General features: G+C 38.2%; 1 protein-coding gene across 7 annotated transcripts in view; it reads left to right on the top strand.

Annotated features, from left to right (window-relative positions):
• TMCC1 (transmembrane and coiled-coil domain family 1) overlaps window positions 1–20277 on the top strand; it is a 191050-nt gene that overhangs the window by 127590 nt on the left and 43183 nt on the right. The window contains exon 1 of one of the 7 annotated variants that reach the window (XM_037051106.1): window positions 2461–2681. The exons of 5 other annotated variants lie outside the window; for them this stretch is intronic. In XM_037051106.1, coding sequence (XP_036907001.1) covers window positions 2655–2681 — 27 coding nt within the window. In that variant the 5' untranslated portion in view covers window positions 2461–2654. Of the gene's footprint in view, window positions 1–2460; window positions 2697–20277 lie in introns of those variants that run through there. One more of the 7 variants, XM_037051093.1, reaches the window with a different exon arrangement.

The following is a 20277-nucleotide window of genomic DNA, read 5'->3' as shown; positions in this document are numbered from 1 at the left end:
TGAAGATAGATAAGTAATGATTATCCAGTCTGGGTGAAAACAAAGATTGAAAAAACTGTTGAAGAGAAACTTAGCAACTTGTGGGGCAATTACACAGGTCTAACATTTACGTCATCAGAGTTACAGAATGAGAGCAAAGGGATGGAACAGAAAATTGACTTGAAAAATAATGCTTGGAAACTCCTCAAATTTGGCAAATGAGGTAAGCCTATAGATTCCAAAAGCCCTAAAAAGGATAAAGACAAAGAAACCTACACCCAAACACATTATAACTAAAAGATCATAACACCAAAACTAAAGACAAAGAAAATATTTGAAAACAGGAAGAAATGCTCCAGTGTTTACAAAGAAACAATCATTCAAACAATTGCCCGTTTCTCATCAGAAATCTTGGCGAACAGAAGGAAGTGGGATTACGTTTTTAAAGTGGTAGGAGGAAGGGACAGGACAGCAGCTTAGGTTTTATATCCAGCAAAAATATCCTTTAGGGATAAGGGTAAAATAAAGAGATTCTGAAGTGAAGGAAAACTAAACTAACTTGTAGACCATCCTGTGAACTACTAAAGCAAATTCTTAGGACAGAAGGAAAATTGAAGAATCAGGAATGAAGAGAGAGCCATCAGGAATGAAGAAATTGTTACTATCTGAGTGAATATTTTTATTTCTCTTGAATTCCCCAACTGATAGCTGAAAACAAAAAATTATAACATTGTTGATAGGATTTTCGGTATATGTAGATGTGATACATAAGGAGGGAGAGTTAAAGAACTTAACAATGGTGATAAGGTTTGTATTTTCCATTCGAAGTGGTAAAATAAAATTTCTGCGTCTTTGAAAGTTAAATGTTTATGTTGTGATCCTAGAGCAACCACCTAAAAAATTTTCACAGAAATACAGTAAAAAACACTAGATAAATTAAAAATTGTTCACAAAAATTTAGTAAAAAACACTAGATAAATTAAAATGAAATCCTTAAAAAAAAAGTTCAAGTAATCCAGCAGACTTAGGAAAGGAGAAAAACCTCTGTCCTTATTTTCTGTCATTCCCTCCCTTGTTCTTTCAGCCTCCTTGGCATGCCTTGTGCACACCAAACCCATTCCTATCTCAGGGCTTGAACTTGATATCTCTCCTTGGAATACCCTTCTGGTTTTATTCAGATCTCTGTTCAGATGTTATTTTATCAGAGAGATGCTATCATCCTCTATCCCTTTTTTCTGCTTTATTTTACTTTATCACCAATGAATGTATTATTATTTATTGTATTTGTTTATTGATTGTCTTTTTGATGTTTTGCTAGAGCCCAGAACAGTGCCTTAAATATTTGAATAAACAGCTCAGCTCAAGTTCTTCCTTTAACTTTGAGGCTTCCAATGCATAGTAATACACTTTCCTCACTTTTTCTGAACACATTATAGGAACTCGTGTTCTGTCTCCACTGATTTCTTAAAGACAGAACTCTTACTACACGTGGAGCCTGAGCTGTATAGCATGGCCTTACACCTCAGACCTGCCATGTAGCCATAGAACTCTGGCCACATTACTAACCTCTCTATTATTCCATTTCTGTGCGCGTAAAATGTCACTAATGGGTCATTCAGTGACTGGAAGACGGGGAGACAGAATGGGAACGGTGGGGCAGGGACCTGATCATTACTCCCTTTGTGTGGCATAGTTGTTTGGACTTTTTCATGTAAGTAACAGAAAGCTTTGACAGACTTTTTTTTAAAGCAGTTGTATGACAAGATAAATTTTCAATTCATTTAAAATTTGAACTTACAAGTTTACCTTTATGTTGTGCTGTCATGGAGTTTTTGTTTCATATCCATATCCTGTGTTACTGCTGTTTCCTGACTAGATTTTATTTGTTAAAAAGATTGGCTCACTTTTGGTCTAGAGTATATGGTAACTTTCATAATATAAGGGGAACCACAGAAGTCATGGATAGTCTTCATTGCCCTATGTTTTTCTCTTGACAGAAATTTTATGTTCTGGTTCCTTTCCCAATTTAAGACCTTTTTAGGGTTTCCCTAATTTCAAGGAAGAATTTCTACTAGTACACTTACCTACTTTCTTGGTGTTCTAAAAAGAAACCATACTGTGCATTAGGTTTGTAGCAACCTTTGCCTTTTGGATACATGTGAGAAATGAGATTATTTACTGTGTCTTCAGTTCTGGCATGTCTGGCATGACTGTGTCTCATCTCAGATTAGAATCAGTATATTATATATGATACAAATCAAATTAACCAGTAGTTCTTCGATTTTTTAATTTCCTATTTATTTCCTCCAGACACAAAATACATTCAGGGAGAAAAGTTATTTCCTAATTCTTAACGCTTTGAGCTGCCTGTGTTTGGGATTCAAACTATTTTTGGTGCTTATTGCTTAACGAGGCTGAAGATCACCTCATGTGACAGCAGAGATCTCTTGTTTTGGAATTGCCATTACTTTCTAGAACAGCCATTCTGTACAGCGGCCAACATGCCCTGGATCCTCCTGCTTCATATTACAGTGATACTGCTTTGTCAGGGTGGAAGTCAGCCTCACAGGGCTGGAGTCAGTCTCTGCTGACCTCATGCCACAGTACAGCATGTTCAAATCTGGGAGAAACCCGAGGATTATTCGGCATATTCCTCCTCCTCCTTCCTCACAAGCATGGAACCCTCACTCTCTTCGGAAACCGTATGTTGTATATGTGTGTGTATCTGTCTTTTTTTTAATCTCTTACTTAACTCTATAATTCTGCAGCTTTAAGTAGGGGCTCTGTGACTAGACAGACACAGGCAATGCTTTGAGCTGCTGAAACTTAGCATTTTTCAGCAATAGATTTCAGCAAAGGGCATGCGCTATTTTTAGACTGACTCGTGAAGTTGCAATAATGGAGAAGCATGCTGTGTGTTTCCTAATAGTTTGTTTTACCCATGCTATTTGGACGGAATGTACAGAGTAGATCTTTGGTTGTGTAGGCATGCCTAGATCATACTGGAGTGTCCCGACGCTCCTGTATGATGAGCTGCTTCAGTGCAGAGTCAATGTTACCCTCACTCAGGCTAAATAGTTATCAGAAAATAAGTGTTTTCTTCAAAACAAAAGAGTTTGGTTTGCCTTTTGCAGCTTGGAAAAGTTTGGGTTAAATTTGAGGGTGCCAGGCATGGAGAACAAATACGACTTTGGATTAGAGCCATTTGAAATATTTCTCTCATTACAAAGAGGTTCTTACCACTGAGCTACTGGTTTTCGGTGTATTTTTCCCAAAGATTCGGCAGTTTTCTGAGTTGTAAAGCAGTATGCACATATCTCAGCGCTGTATGTCTCCAGATCAGCAAAACAGGTCCCAGAGATACAATTGGGTAGGGGATAATCCAACTTTATGCAACATAACCACCATCCTCATATTTCATCCATATTCTTGAATAGAAAACAGCATCAAGCTGGTTTTACCGTGCTTTTTAGAGTTGATTTTATAAATGATGCATAGATATTTCTAAGAGATAAATGCTAAATAAAGCAAAGCAGATTCTTTATAGTTTTAGCTGATTCTAAAATTAATGTACATTAATATTGTTTGCTATTAGCCATTGGATTTAAGATCCAAACAGATTTTTTTACTCTGAAGTCTGGTATTAAATTACTCTCTTATCCGTTATGGTCGATAATTAAAATGCCAACTTTGTTAACAAATTTGTGCCTCTGATCTGTACCCTTTATTTTTATGTTGTTTGTTCTGTGTCTTGGATTTTTAAATCATGGCACATCTCTGCTTATTCTGAGGTTATAAAAGGTCAGTTTACTTTTCTACATTTTATTAACAATGCTAGCCCAGGTTGAGTGGGGCAGTCAGAAAGAAAGAATTCTTAGGAGAGCACTAAAAGGGTATTGGGGTAGAGATTGATAGTAAAACAGAAGTTAACTCCTTGTCTCCATTATTGACAGTCCAGAGGGGGGAGGGGGGGAATGTTAAGACATTACTTAAACATGCTTAGTTGGTTTTATTTTTCTTCATTGATTGCATTAATTCATGAGAAGATAAAATTTGCTTTAAAAAAATCCTTAGTTCCTGAGTAAATGATTGTAAACTAGACTGTTTCCTTGCTTCCCTCCCTATGTCTCTCTTGCTCAAATTGTTATCAACTCTGATGAACTAAAATACTCTCATTGAAACAAGTTTAAAATGTGCAGAAGTGATGTACTACCTCCAGCGTCTGGAGTTCTTAAAAGACTATCAAGTATACCAAACTGCTCTAGATTGAGGTTCACCTGTGACCTCTTTATATGAAATTGCAGCATGCTTTGGGAAGAGTTCGTTTAAACTACAGAATGACCATTTTGAGGAAACACTCAAGAAGAGAAAATGTATCTGATTCTAGGAAACGAGAGTTTTAGAAAAGTGGAACACTATAGAACCCATTTTAGAAATATTGGACATCTTTATTTATTGGTTTTAGAGAGAGGGGGAAAGAGAGAGAGAGAAATGTCAATTTGTTGTTTCACTTATGCATGCATTCATTGGTTGATTCTTATATGTGCCCTGGCCAGGGATCAAACCCACAGCCTTGGCATATTGGGACAACACTCTTAACTAACTGAGCTACCTGGCCAGGGACATATCTATATTTTAAATGCAGAAGGTTATAGTATCCCCAGATGTGGACCAGTTCTCTAAAACTCCCCTCACATCCAAACCTTCAGACTGCTACTTGACCTAAATTTTATCATTGTATAGGGCTCAGAGTATCAAATCTCATGGGAACAATGCAAAGGTCTGCCACATTATTTTATAATTGTAAGATTTCTTTTTAATTTAATTCCATTCAAAAGAAATAGCTCTAGCCCTGGCCATTGTGACTCAGTTGGTTGGAGTCACCCCACAGACCAGAAGGTCATTGGTTTGATTCTTGGTCAGGGCACATGCCTGGGTTTCAGGTTTAGTCCTCAGTTGGTTCTCCTCTTTCTAAAATCAATACAAGGGTAAAAAGAGTTAAGGTTTTATTTATTTATTTTTAGAGAGGGGGGAACGGAGAGAGGGAGAGAAACATCAGTGTGCAAGAGATACATTGACCATTTGCCCCTTGCACACCCACAACTAGGGACCTGGCCCATAACTCAGGCATGTGCCCTGGCTGGGAATCAAACCAGCAATCCTTTGGTTCATAGGCTGGTGCTCAGTCCACTGAGCCACACCAGCCAGGGCCCCATTGAGTTAATTATATGCCAGATTACCCTTGAGTTTTGGAGCTGGGTAAGGAGAAATAGGAAGGAAATTCAAGTCAGGACATTCAGGGGGCATCTGTTCATACCTCAAATGATGAACAATATCTAAAGAACTGCACTCAGTTAATTCATTTGGGGTATAAAAGCTGGGTTAGAGTAAGCAAAAATGTTGGCTCTCACTGACCAGATTCTTTTTAAAGATTTGATTTTATTTTAGAGAGAGAGGAAAGGAAGAAGAAAGCAAAGGAGAGAAATATAGATCAGTAGCCTCTTGCATGCCCCCAACTGGGGATCTGGCCAGCAACCCAGGCATGTGCCCTGACCACGAATTGAACCAACCACCTTTCAGTCTACAGGCCTTCACTCAGTCCACTGAGACACACCAGCCAGGACAGGCATAGCATATCTTAATGTACATGAGATTAACAACTGTGGCCTACCAATTAATAAATTAAAATTTTAAATCAGTAAAAAATTATATTACTGTATGGTATATATGTGTGTGTATTTTTAACATTTAATTGATGATCTAAAGTTTCCCAAACATTGTCTTAGGTAAAACTGTGATGCTTGAATTTAGTTTTTTATTAATGTTAAAATTAGGTGTAGAAAGGTATTTTCTAGGTACTATTAATTTGGGGGGAAATAGACACATTTTCAGTCTCTTTAGCACTAAATTGTTACTATTAAAGACCAGTGGTGTTAGAAGTACAAAAATAAGTACGAAAGGGAGCCCCCCAAAAAACTAGAATTACCTTTCGGAGGATGGGCCCATGTAGTACAGGCTTCTCCCACCAGGTCAGTGTTCGTAGGCACCCATCTGTATCAGTGTACTGGCTGGCATTGTTGTGAGAGGCTGCATTTGACTTCAGTGAGTTGTGGGGTTTTTGTTGTTGGGTTGGTTTGTTTGTTTGTTTTGAAGACTTTTTCAGTGCATTTTTCACTTCACAATGGGTGATTTATGAGCACACCTGCACACACCATGCTGAGTGTCAGCAGTTTTTCACCAAAAAACAGTGTGACCCCATGCCATCCCACTGTTGACCCAGTCTCACCCCGAGCAACTTTTTTTGTTTCCCTGGTGAAAAATATCCTCAAAGGGAAACGTTTTGTCGGTGTGGAAGAGGTGAAACAAAAAAATGGCTGAAGCACTAAAAGGCATCAAAATCAACAAGTTCAAAAACTTTTGAGCAGTGGGAAAAAATGCCTCAATGTGTGTATTGCACCAAATGGAGAACACTTTGAAGGTGACTGAGTTTGAGCATGTAAAAATAAATACACAATTTTTAATAAATAAATTCCATTTGGGAGGAGTTCCCCTTTGTACTTTATAAAAGAAACTCTAATTACTGAAGTGTTAAATAGATTTTCTAAATTGAAGTTATCCCAGACTGATTGGTACCTAGATTTCAGCAGTGCCTTTAACAGGGTTTTTCATTATGTCTTTGGGGGGAAATTATAACTGGTTATTCATAACTGAGTAAGTGAGTGAATGAGTGAAAAGAGTACTAACTCAGCCCTGACTGGTGTGACTTGGTTGGGCGTTGTCCCACAAAGCAAACACTTACTGGTTTGATTCCAGGTAAGAGCATATGCCTGGGCTATAGGTTTGATCCCTAGTAAGGGCATGTGCAAGAGGCAACTGATGGATGTTTCTCTCCCACTCATCTTTCTTTCCCCTGTCTCTAAAAATAAATAAATAATTTTTTTTAAAAAAATAAAGAAAAGAGTACTAACTCAGATAAATGCAGCCTGGAACAAGGTCTCTGGCAGTTTGCTGCAAGATACTTCCTGTCCTGTTCAACCTCTTCAATAATTCCTTTTTAAAGACAAAAATGTATTGTACATAATGTAAAGGTTAAAATGGGGAAATAATGAGCATCTGTGAATAATGAGGTATCATTTTTTGATAATCTTGAATGGCAAATGACCCAATAGTTTGCACACCAGAGACACCTGTAATTGTTTTATTCCTTGAATAATCCTGCAGTCCTTTTTTTTTAATGTTTGCAATTATCCAGTTTTAGAAGAGAGAGACTTTGATGCCCTTATCTGATTACTTGTTTTATGCTGTAATCTAGTTTATTTTATATGTATATTTAGTGCTTTCCTTTTTTATACCTGCCATAAATAATTTGGCAATCAAAATTAAAAAGAACTTTTATTAAAATAATAGACATTGTAAGCTTAATAAGAGTTGAAAACGTCAAGCAGCTGAAAAGAATATTTAAAATTTTGAGCCATAGAATTGGAATCCAGTGGTGTTCTCAAATGACAAGCTGAAGTCAGCACATTATGTGATTAAGCTGTACCATATTAATGTGATTTATGGAAAGGACAGCTATTCTTTTCCTTTTTAATTTTTTAATTACAGTTGACATTTAATATGACATCAGTTTCAAGTATATAGTGTAGAGGGTAGTTTATATAACTTAAAAAGTGGTGCCTCCAGTAAGTCTGGTAGCTACTTGCACCATACATAGTTACTGCAATGTTATTAACTATGTACCCTATGCTGTACTTTACATCCCCATGACTGTTTTGTAATTGCCAATGTGTATTTCTTAATCCCTTCACCTTTTTCACCCAGTTCCCCAGTCCCCCCTCCCCTCTGGCAACCATCAGCTTGTTCTCAGTATTTATGAGCCTATTTCTGTTTTGTTTGTTCATTTATTTTGTTTTTTAGATTTCACATAAAAGTGAAATCATTTGGTATTTGTCTTTCTCTCTCTGACTTATATTACTTAGTATAATGACCTCTAGGTCCATTCACGTTGTCACAAATGGTAAAGATTTTAATCTTTTATATTGCTGAGTAATAGTCCATTGTATATATGTACCATATTTTCTTTATCCAATCATCTTTTATGGATTCTTAAGTTGCTTCCATCTCTTAGCTATTGTAAATAATGCTGCAATGAACAGAGGGATGCACATAATCTTTTTGAATTAGTGTTTTGAATTTCTTCAGATAAATACTCAGAAGTGGAATTGCTGAGTCATAATGTAGTTCTGTTTTCAATTTTCTGAGCACCCTCCATACTGTTTTCCACAGTGGCTGCACCAATTTGCAGTCCCACCAACAGTGTATGAGGGTTCCCTTTTCCATGTCCTTCCCAACGCTTGTTATTTGTTGATTTTTTGATGATAGCCATTGTAATAGGTGTGGTTTTAATTTGCATTTCTCTGCTGATTAGTGAATTTGAGTATCTTTTCATGTCTGTTGGCCATCTATGTCCTCTTTGAGAAGTGTCTCTTCTGGTCCTCTGTCCATTTTTTTAATTGGATTGATTTTTTGGTGTTAAATTGTACGAGTTCTTTATATGTTTTGAATATGAACTCCTTATCAAATATATCATTGGCAAATATCTTCTCACATTCAGTAGGTTATCTTTTTGTTTTATTGATGATCTCCTTTGCTGTGCAAAACTTTTTAGTTTGATGCAAGTCAATTTGTTCAGTTTTTCTTTTGTTTTCCCTGAAGGGCAACTCTTTTTTAACATCGTTTTCAGTGAAAGAGAAAGCAAATACAGGAGCTAAATTAAATGCTGTTAACTTTGGTAGGTTTTCTAACAAATCTCTAACTCTTAGCAGCATGATTTAGGTATTGCACCCGAGTCTGCCTGGTGGGATCTTAACCTGTATCATACAGAGCTCTTGGTACATTGTGATATATTTTTAAAATTAGGATGTCTTACTCATTTTTGAAATTAAAATTCAAGAAAGGAAACATTATTAAGGTATTATGCTAGAAACATTGTTAATGTAATTACAACATAAAACACCCCAAGAGAAAACAGTTCCTAGTAAATGAAAAGAATAAATGAAATGCCTAACAATGTCCCCACCTTAATTTTGTTTACAAAGAAACGCTGAAAGAACTGGTACCAATTGACCCTGGACAAATTTATCAAACTTTTCCCCTTAATGTGCAAGACAAAGCACTAAGTTACTAGAAATTTTAATTAAAGCCTTTCCTTTCCAACTACCTATCTTAGTGGTTTACAAATTCTGTCATCTCAATTTTAACTTTCAAATGTTTTACAAATTAATTTTTATCAAATCATAAAAACATAAAAATAACTTTGTCAGAAAATATTTGTAGGAAGATGGAAAATGTTTATCTCTTGAATGGCTGCTGAAGTCAGGAACAAAGGAGAGATAGTTCCATGGTGATTTTCTAAATAATGGCTTGTAAACAGAGGTCTTTCATATTTATTGCTTCGTAGTCCTAAATGAGAAATTTGTCTCCTTTTTAATTGTGAATTACTTTCTTTCCCCCTGAGATATTTCTCTTTTTTTTTCATTAAAATTCACTGGTATTTTATTCATCCCCCAGCAATCACAGTTACGCGTAGTCAATCTGTTCCACACAGATGGATTACGTATAGTTTCTACAGAGCCAGGGCCTGAATCTCCTCTGATCACTTCAAGGGTGCTGCACTTTGGGAGCCACACATTCGAACCACTCCTCACGACACAGATGAGGATACAGGCCTAGGAAAAGGAAGAGATTGGTTTGAATGCACACAGCTAGCGAGGGGGTTGCACCTGAATTTGAATCTAGGTGGATATTTGCCACAGGGACCACCATCAACCCTACAGGGGCCTAAGCAGGGGAGTTGCAGGCTGAGTGTTGGGGGAAGGAGAACAGGACCATCTCTGAGAGGTTCAGAGAGCCCCCCATCCTGTCTTCTTCTCATTCAGATTTGGGTAAATGACACCTAGAGGAGCTGCAAAAGGGACCCAGACTGTACAGGCTCTAGGCAAGTCATTTAACTTCTCTGATGCTCGGCCTTCTCCTCTTCTTGGATGCAGCCTTTCAATAGCTATTAAAGAGCAGAGGGGTCTCCAGTGTGGTCCCCAGATCAGTAGCATCAGCATCACCTTTTCTGTACCCGTTTCTTACCAGGCTGGTGCAGCAGGGAAGGGGGCTGAATGAAATGGGAGGGGTTCGGTGGCGCTTTAGTGGGAGGGAGGTATCTCCCTTGAGATATTTCTAATAAATTTTGCATAATTGTGAGGTAGACTATCTTTTTTTAAAGTTATCACTAGAAATAACTCTTATTTTCCCCTCTTGCATTACACTTTCTTTAATGTTTTTTATTGTTGTTCAAGTACAGTTGTCTCCCTTTTCCCTCCACCACTGCCCCCCCAACCCCAGCCATCCCCAGCTCTCATCCTCGATCCTACCTCCCTTTGGCTCTGTCCATGTGTCCTTTATACATGTTCCTTAATGACCCTTCCCCCACCCCATTATTCCCGCCCACCTCCACTCTGGTTACTGTCAGTTTGTTCTTTATTTCAATGTCTGGTTATATTTTGTTTGTTTGTTTTGTTGATTAGGTTCCATCTGTAGGTGAGATCTTATGGTATTTATCTTTCACCACCTGGCTTATTTCACTTAGCATAATGCTCTCCATCCAGATCCATCTATGCTGTGGCAAAGGGTAGGGGCTCCTTCTTTGTTTCTGCTGCATGGAATTCCATTGTGTAAATGTATCAGTTTTCCGATCCATTCATTTACTGATGGGCACTTGGATTGCTTCCAGCACTTGGCTATTGTAAATTGTGCTGCTATGAATATTTGGGTGCATAGGTTCTTTTGAATTGGTGTTTTAGGATTTGTAGGGTATAATCCCAGCAGTGGAATTGCTGGGTCAAAAGGCAGATCCATCTTTAGTTTTTTGTTTTTTTTTTTTCAGGAAATTCCATACTGTTTTCCACAGTGCCTGCACCAGTGTGCATTCCCACCAACAGTGCACTAGGGTTCCCTTTTCTCTACAGCATCGTCAGCACTTCTTGTTTGTCGATTTAGTTATGATGGCCATTCCAACTGGTGTGAAGTGATATCTCATTGTGGTTTTAGTTTGCATTTCTCTGATGGCTTGTGATGTTGAGCATTCTTTCATATGTCTCTGGGCCCTCTGTATGTCCACTTCAGGGAAGTGTCTGTTCCGGTCCACTCTGCCCACTTTTTAATTGGATTGTCTTCCTGGAGTGGAGTCATGTGAGTTCTTTGTATATTGGGGAGATCAAACCCTAGTCTGAGGTATCATTGGCAAATATATTTTCCCATACACTTGGCTCCCTTTTAATTTTGTTGATGTTTTCTTTAGCCAAGCAGAAACTTTTTATTTTGATGAAGTCCCATTTGTTTATTTTTAATTTTATGTCCCTTGCTCTAGGGGACATAGCAGTGAAAATATTGCTGCATGGAATATCTGAGATTTTCCTCTCTGTGTTCTCTGCCAGGGCTTTTATGGTGTCACAACTTACATTTAAATCTTTTATCCGTTTTGAGGTTTTGTGGGTGTGTGTGTGTAGGGTGTAAGTAAATTGACAGTTGAGTTTCATTTTTTTGTGTGTGTAGCTGTCCAGATCTCCCACCACCCTGCACAAAAATAAGCATTTGTTGTTGAAGAGGCTATTTTTACTCCATTTTATGTGTCTTCCCCCTTCGTCAAATATTAATTGACCATAAAGACATGGGCTTATCTCTGGGCTTTCTATTCTATTTCATTGGTCTATGTGTCTGTTCTTATGCCAATACCAAACACTTAAGATTACCGTGGCCTTGTAATGTACTCGGATATTGTGATCCCTCCTACTTTGTTCTTCTTTCTCTAAATTGCTGCAGCTACTCATGGTCATTTATGGTTCCATATTAATTTTTGAAATGTTTGTTCTCTGTGAATTATGTCATTGGTATTTTAATAGGGATTGCATTGGATCTATAAATTGCTTTGGGTAGTGTGGACATTTTGATGATGTTAATTCTTCCAATCTGTGAACATGGTATGCTTCCATTTATTTGTGTCTTCCTTAATTTCTTTCTTCAGTGTTGTGTAGTTTTCTGAGTATAGGTCTTTTACCTCCTGGGTTAGATACTTTATTTTTCTTGTTGCTATTTCAAATGGGATCTCTTTTTCCTGGTTTCTGTTTCTGATACTTCGTTGTTGGTGTGCAAAAAGAACTCTTGCAACTCTTAGTTTGGATTCTGTGAGAGAGGGGTAATAATTCTGAGATTGTAGAACCTCAGAAACTCACTCAATCTTTGGAGGATTCACATATCAGTTCATAAACAAACACTGTCTAGCAATCATAGGTAGCTCTGTAAAACACACACAAAAAATAGAAGATTCCAATTGACAAACCAGCCACAACTAGCTAGACTTAAAGAATATAAGCATGTATTTGAGGTGATATGATTTTATGTATTTATTTCTTCCGGATTCATTCAACAGACATTTACTGAGTCTATACTGTCGGCGTGTTCCTGGAGAACCAGAAATGAACATAGGGCCCTCTAAATGATCCCCACCTCTTTGAAAAAAAATAATTATAATGAATTGGTCTTACATAAGCTTTAGGGAACCTTATTTTATGAGTGGTTTCACTAGAACCACAGATTGTTTATATTTCACTGTTAAGAGTTTAGTGATTTCTTGTTAATTTACCCATTTGAATACTATGGCAAGTGTGTTTAATGAAATACTGAAATCTCAGAACAAGGTTTCTTCTCTCTTCAGCTTTGGAACATGTCGTTTGGAACATGTTAGGTGTTTTTAAGTATTTAAAACACATGAGGGGGACCCAAAAAATGGAATTACCTTCTGGAGGGTGGGCCCCTCATAGTAGAGGGTTCCTCCACTAGGTGAGTGTTCAGGGGCCCATCTGTATCAGTGTACCAGATGTTGTGAGAGGCTGCGTTGGGCTCCGGTGACTTTTCTTTCTTGAAGACTCTTACAGCATGTTTGCCCAGTTCACAGTGGGTGATGTAGGAGTGTACCTGCCCACACCATGCTGAGTGTTCAGCAGTTTTTGACCAAAAAACAGCATGACTCCTGTGCCCCACCCTCCCTATTCACCCGATTTGGCCCTGAGCGATTTTTGTTTCCCTAATGAAAAAAATCCTCAGAGAGAAAGGTTTTGCTGATGAGGAAGAGGTAAAAACAAAACAAAAAATGGCAAAGCACTAAAAGGCATCAAAATCAACAAGTTCAAAACTATTTGGAACAGTGGAAAGAGTGTCTCAATAGGTGTATTGCACCAAATGGAGAGTACTTTGAAGGTGATTGAACTTTAAACATGTAAGAATAAATACATAATTTTTTATAAATAAATTCCATTTGTGAGGGATCCCCCTTGTATCTTGAGCTTAAGGAAATCAGGCCACTGAATGTGATGGCATCTGTTACTGGATTCTGGCAAGTAAAATCAAGGTTGAAGGCTTTCAGGTATTTGTGTTTTGTGAAATCATGTTTTGTGAAAACTCTTGATTTGTAAAAATCAAATGTCCAAGAAATTAATCAACCCATCCTCCGCCCTGTGGTTTTTCATTTCCATCCTCAACCCTACAAGCTCCAGTTCTGTTTCATAGGTACTAAACCTTGGTTCATTTTAAGTTTCATAAATCACATAAGTCCCACAGTTGATGAGTGGCAAAGCAAGGACTCAATTCCATTTCCTCTAAGACTAATACCCTTCCAACCCAATTTCACTAGTATGATATGTCTTGTTTAAGCTTAATGGTGTGAAACAATAGAATACTATGTATAATATTATGATATCTCAAGAGAAATGGTAAAGGAATGAGAAACTGGCCATTTGGTGGTTTTTCGATAACAAGCTTAAGTTTAGAAGGAGGTATGTTTCCATGATTAGCCAGTTAGTACCTATAGCATTAGTCTCCACTTGCTTTCTGTTCTTTCTTCATTGTATCTCTATATTGTTCACATGGCTGTTCTTAGAGAATATTTGGAACCACTAGAGCTCTATGCAGTTTAGTAGGAAATTAAATAGTAAATAAAAATGAAGCCAAGTTATTTTCAATTAAAACAGCTTTGTATCTGTCTCCCACCACCAAAGCCATCTATGGCTGGTAATATTTTGAAAAGAATAAATTGAGATAAATTCTTGTTCATCTCTCATGAACTTGAACTAGCCCAGTGGGTGCCATTTTTCTTTATTTTATCAATTTTCGTATTTTCTAGGCTGTGGAAAATTGTGTTTACTTTTTTTTCCTGAGAGCCTCCATATGGGCTGTTGCTCACCTGGGGTTTGGGAGGTATAAAGTAGATATGGCCTGTGTGGCTCTGACATAGTCACTGTGGGGAGTAGCACTTTCTACGTCACTGCAGCACTAACTGTGTATGAACTCCAGGTGGTAGGTTTCTAGACATGGAATGTGCTTGGGAATATCTAATGGCTTACTTTATACTTTTCAAATTTGAATGTTTTGTTTTTTTAACACTGAAGTTGTGATCTCACTTAGAAAATAAAACTTATAACAACCTGGTCCACCAAAGACTTTTTTGGTGTATACCTGCTATTTTGAAAATGTTTTTTTACAAACAGCAAATGTTATTTTCCCTTAAAGAAAATAATTAGGGACCAAGATCCAGTCAGCATGTCTGAACAGCGCTAGTACAGTGATACTACCTGCAATAGTTATGATTCCAGGCAAATTAAATATTTGTCATTTTGATCTGCCTGTACTATGGCACCATTATTATGGGGGAATGTACAGTTTCCATTGGGCCTTTGGAAATCTTGAAAACAACTTCACCCTTTTGTGGACCTGAAATTGGAGACCACTATTCAAAACTCCATCTCACGGCATTGTAAAAGACTATTTTATTATACTACTTCATTTTATGGACTCAATTTTATATGATTCCGCAGTTACTTTGCAGGCGGTACTTGCAGTTTACCTGGCCCTTGCTCCAGTAAGGGCGTAGTATTCCTGTCATGGCTTTATGGCACTTTGCAGTCATGAAAGAGCTCCCTGCAGCCCCTTTGAGCTATAGGTGACATTGTGGTACATGATTTGTTAGAGGTAGACAGAGCCTGAGTAAGCAACCTCCGTTGCTAAATGTACTTACTCAGTTAAGTGTCTCAGATACAGGACAGGTAATCAGCTAATAAGTTTCTAAAGAAGGTCAGTGCCTATATTCTCCCTTCCTAAAACCTCATAATTCTTATATCGGCTTTGGCACCAAGTAAAAGCATCTGCTGCTCTTTCTGAATTAATTGGTTCTAAGCAATAAAAGAAAGTACTTGCCTTATTTAGAGGTTCACATGACCATATTAATCTCAAAAGATTTAAAAACACTCCCAGCTCAGCTTTGCTTTGTCATTTTTTGTTCCCTTTGGCTGGTTATGGGGATTTGCTTATGCATAAAGAGAGCTGCTGAAATCAAACAAAACTTATGTCTTACTGAATCCCAGTGGGAGGTAAATGCAGTTAGGGACTTTTTAGCTGAACTGGTTGCCATGTAGAGGAGGGCAGGAGAAGAAACTCCTTGAGGAATGCACAGCCAACTGATGCCACACATTTTAAATTTAGGGCCTTTCTTGCAAATCTGTTCTCTGCCATCTAGGACTACAGATAGTAATTGATTTATTAGACTTATTTTTTTTCCTTGACTCAACTTTACTTTGTCCATCTTTTTCCACTGTGGGGAAAAATGTATCTAGTTAGTCATTAAGCATCAAAATCAAGATGGCCAGTCTGTAGAAACAGAGCAAGGTCCATGGTCTTTGGACATTTTTCCACAGTGGATCCTTTATGAATATGATATAGTAAAGGGTGAAAGAGAAGGAGAACATTAGGCGTTTTATCCGAAAAATAAAGTAGCATTCATGAAGTCTGACAGCTGAGATAGACTTTAATAATATGGGAGGGCCTCTGGAATTAGCCTTGGTTTTTATAAAGAACGTCTTTTGTCTGGGATTTGCTTCCAAATAATTGCAGGGGAGGGGACTGTGGGCCATGAGTTAAGCTAAATGAAGACTGCACAGGATTCATTATCTTCTCTGCTTTTATATATGTTTAATAAACAGGTTTTTAAAAGTCCTCTTTCCCAGGAATTTTGCAAGGAAAAAAATCTCTTTCCTTAAGAAATTTTCAGCGGTTCGATTCCCAGACAAGGCACATGCCTGGATTGCAGGCCAGTTCCCAGCAGGGGACCCACAAGAGGCAACCATACATTGTTATTTCTCTCCTCTCCTTCTCTCCTTCCCTTCCCCTTTAAAGATAAATAAATAAAATATTTTTTAAAATTATTTTTAAAGAAAGAAATTTTCATCATGAAGTATTCATTTCATGAGTATTTTCAATACTCAACAGTATTGAACACAATAAAGATACTGTTGTAGGTTTGCATTACTAAGGGAAAAACTATTTTATGTCAGACATAATTCTGAATTTTGTAGGGCGTTTGTTTTGTTATTGTCCAGAGTATGTTGTATTTATTCAGCAATATGTAAATTTATTTCATAAATGAGATTTTTTTCTTTTTCTTTTTTTAATATATTTTATTGATTATACCATTACAGTTGTTCTATTCCCCCCCTTCAATCCCCTCCACCTGCACCCTCCCTCCCCCACCATTCTCCCCCCCTTAGTTTATAACCATGTGTCTCAGGTTCTTTAGATTCTATATTTCCCCCACTATTCTTGCCCTCCCCCTATCTATTTTCTACCTACTGTCTATGCTATTTTCTGTACCTTCTCCCCCCTTCTCCTCCTCCCACTCCCCTGTTGCTAACCCTCCATGTGTTCTTCATTTCTATGATTCCACTCCTGATCTAGCTGTCCTCTTAGTTTGCTTTCGTTTTAGGTGTGGTTAATAACTGTGAGTTTGCTGTCCTTTCACTGTTCATATTTTTATCTTCTTTTTCTTATACAAGTCCCTTTAACATATCATATAATAAGGGCTTTGTGGTGATGAACTCCTTGAACTTGCCCTTATCTGAGAAGCACTTTATCTGTCCTTCCATTCTAAATGAAAGTTTTGCTGGATAAAGCAATCTTGGCTGTAGGTCTTTGGATTTCATGACTTGGAATACTTCTTTCCAGCCCCTTCTTGCCTGTAAGGTCTCTTTTGAGAAATCCGCTGACAGTCTGATGGGTACTCCTTTGTAGGTGACTGTCCCCTTATCCCTTGATGCTTCTAGGATTCTCTCCTTCATTTTGGTCTTGGCTAATGTAATTATGATGTGCCTTGGTGTGTTCCTTCTTGGGTCCAACTTGTTTGGGACTCTCTGAGCTTCCTGGATTTCCTGGAAGTCTATTTCCTTTGCCAGACTGGGGAAGTTCTCCTTTATTATTTGTTCAAAAAAGTTTTCCACTCATGGCTGTTTCTTTCCCCCTTCTGGTACCCCTATAATCCGGATGTTGGAATGTTTAAAGATGTCTTGGAGGTTCCTAAGCCTCTCCTCATTTGTTCGAATTCTCATTTCTTCATTCCTTTCTGGTTGGATGTTTTGTTCTTCCTTCTGGTCCATTCCATTGATTTGAGTCCCAGTTTCCTTTCCATTGCTATTGGTTTCCTGGACATCTCCCTTCATTTCAATTAGTTTAGCCTTCATATGTTCCTCTAATTTGTGACTATAATCTACCAGTTCTGTGAGCATCCTGATAAATAGTGTCTTGAATTGTGCCTCTGAGAGGCTGGCAATTTCTTGGTCACTTAGAGTTATTGGCTCTGGGACTTTGAGTTCTTCTTGCACCATCTTTTGGGCTGTTCGTGCCTATTCCATAGCAGGTTCGGAGCCCTAAGGTGTTCACTAGCGCAGGGCAACTAAGTCTCTGGGTTGTGACGCTGTATGTGGGGGCAGTGTCAAAGAGGGACTATGGCGTCCTGTCTGCCGCCTTCTGCCTCGGCCCTCACCAGTGCTGCAGCCACCACCATCACCAGGCCCACACGTTTCGTTCCACTGCACTTGAGTGTGCCACCGCCGTCAGCCCTCGCCCCCTGGGGCCTGCGTGGTCCGTCTCACTGTGCTCGAATGTGCGACCACGGTCAGTCTGCCCCGCACCCCAACTGGTTCCAGGCTGCCTGCGCGCCTGGGTCAGGGGACCTGTCCTGCCCGACCCTGCTCGCTGCTGGCTCCGCCCCTCTTACCGTCCCCGTTGAATGGTTAGATGTAGTCGGACTTCCGTATAATTCAATTTTCTGTCCTTTGGTTGTGTCTTTGTTTCTCCAAACCTTTGTTGTACTCAAACTTGGTTGTGGGAGAAGGCACAGTGTTTCCACCTATGCCTCCATCTTGGCGGAAGTCCATAAATGAGATTCTAATGAAACTTGTGTTCAGTTTTGTTTCTATCCAAGGGCTTATTCAGTAAACTTTAATCAAGGCTGAGAAGTTGGAAAAATACTCAAAAAAAAACAGTATTAAACAGTTTCTTTATAAAGTAACACTTAAATTTTTTTAGATTTTTTTAATGGAATCCTTTCGTGTCATCAAATAAAATATCCCTGATACATCTCTGGATCGCTCCATAATTAGGAGCCTGTTTTCTCAGTCTCATCCTAACTTGACTTTGCTGCTAACATGCTGACTTGATTCTCAGTCTCTTCTATATTGTTAGATTGATTATTCATATTAAGATATCAGTGCCAGATGAGATGCTGTAACTTTAAAGCAACTATTGACAAACTTTTTTTGTAAAGGGCCAGATCATATTTTAGGCATCGAGGGCCACGTGTACTCTCTCTTACATAGACTTTGGTTTGTTTGCTCTTTACAGTTCTTTAAGAATGTAAAAATAGTTCTTAACTCTTTTGTAAGCTTTTAAAAAATAGTCAGAAGGCTGTAGCTGGCTAACTCCAACTACACAATTGTTTTTTAGTTAGATGCTTAGAGAAACAAAAGGTAAATATACAAATACTATTTTTAAAGGTAAAAGTATGGCTCTCATGCAATATGAACATGTGTGCCAAAGATTTTTTTAATTCGCTAATTAACCAGTTATTAGGAACCAATAAGATGTTAAAATTAGTCCAAATGAGAATTGGACTTAAGGAAATCTATATTTTCCACCAGACAAAATCTATTTGCATTGCATCACCAACAATATCCACAGGGTAATATCCATCTCTACAGAGCTTCAAAATAACCTAGCCAAAGACAAAGGGACAGACCTTTACACAGTCTTACAACCCTAGAGAATCCAATAGGCAACACTGGGTATTCCCTTTAAAAGACACTTACAATCTTTTACCATTTTAGTTTTTCACAGTTTTTGCTGACACTCTCCTCTCCTTCTAGTGATCGTAATTTCCAAAGATTACTCTTGATCACAAAGTGATTAGTCTCATTAGATTTGACCTGATTATTTATGTAAGTGCAGTAAGAGTGTTTGTTGATCATACAGACATTCTTAAATTTTCCTTGCAAATCCAGAGCCATACAGTTTTGAGCTATTACTAAAGTTACAAGATTAACTTCTTTGGGGAAGTTTTCATAAAGAATTTTAGATTGGACTTTTAAACACCTCTTATTTACTATTCCAAGGTTAGGAAACCATGCCTAAGAAAGTCTCACTTACCTGCAGTGCAAATTAACTCATCCAAATTTGGGTGAGTTAATCTCATCTTAAAGTTCCCAACATTTGCTAGGGCTTACCAGGAGGTAATGACCTTCCTTACCCTGTACGCCAGGGACCTGGTAAATCAGGTCAGTTTTCCTAGGTAGGGCTTCTTTTTTTTTTTTTTTAATATTTTATTTATTTATCTTTAGAGGGGAAGGGAAGGGGAGAGGGAGAGAAATATAAATGTATGGTTGTCTCTGGTGTGTCCCCTGCTGGGAACTGCCCTGCAACCCAGGCATGTGCCCTGACTGGGAATCGAACCGCGATACTCTGGTTCGCAGGCCCGCGCTCAATCCACTGAGCTACACCAGCCAGGGCGGTAGGGCTTCTTTATAGGCATTGGCTCCATATGTAAAATCAACTATTTTTCCTTAATGTGGTTCTCTTTTGGTTTCTCACCCAACAGAAAATAAATTTTTATTGCTCTTCAACAGAGACCATCAAAAGGTCAACCATAAAAATCAAATTCCCTCAATCAGTGCTGCCATCAGTGAGGAGTAAGTTATCAGCTGTGCATAAACCAGATGCAAAAACAAAATCAGCAAGAGAAAATTTTTCAAGAGAACCAGAAAATGAGCAAAATTGAAGTTCTATTTTCACGTGAGATTTACCTTGGGAGCCAAGAAGAGATATGCCCAGGCTTATGCAGCCAATGAGGGGCACTTCTCTGGCAACTCATAAATC

This window comes from Sturnira hondurensis, unplaced genomic scaffold (genome assembly GCF_014824575.4).
Source record: "Sturnira hondurensis isolate 20B ecotype Veracruz unplaced genomic scaffold, ASM1482457v3 Scaffold0000867, whole genome shotgun sequence".
In the NCBI taxonomy this organism is placed as follows: domain Eukaryota; kingdom Metazoa; phylum Chordata; class Mammalia; order Chiroptera; family Phyllostomidae; genus Sturnira; species Sturnira hondurensis.
Note: the sequence above shows the minus strand (reverse complement) of the source record. Positions and strands in the feature narration are given on the sequence as shown.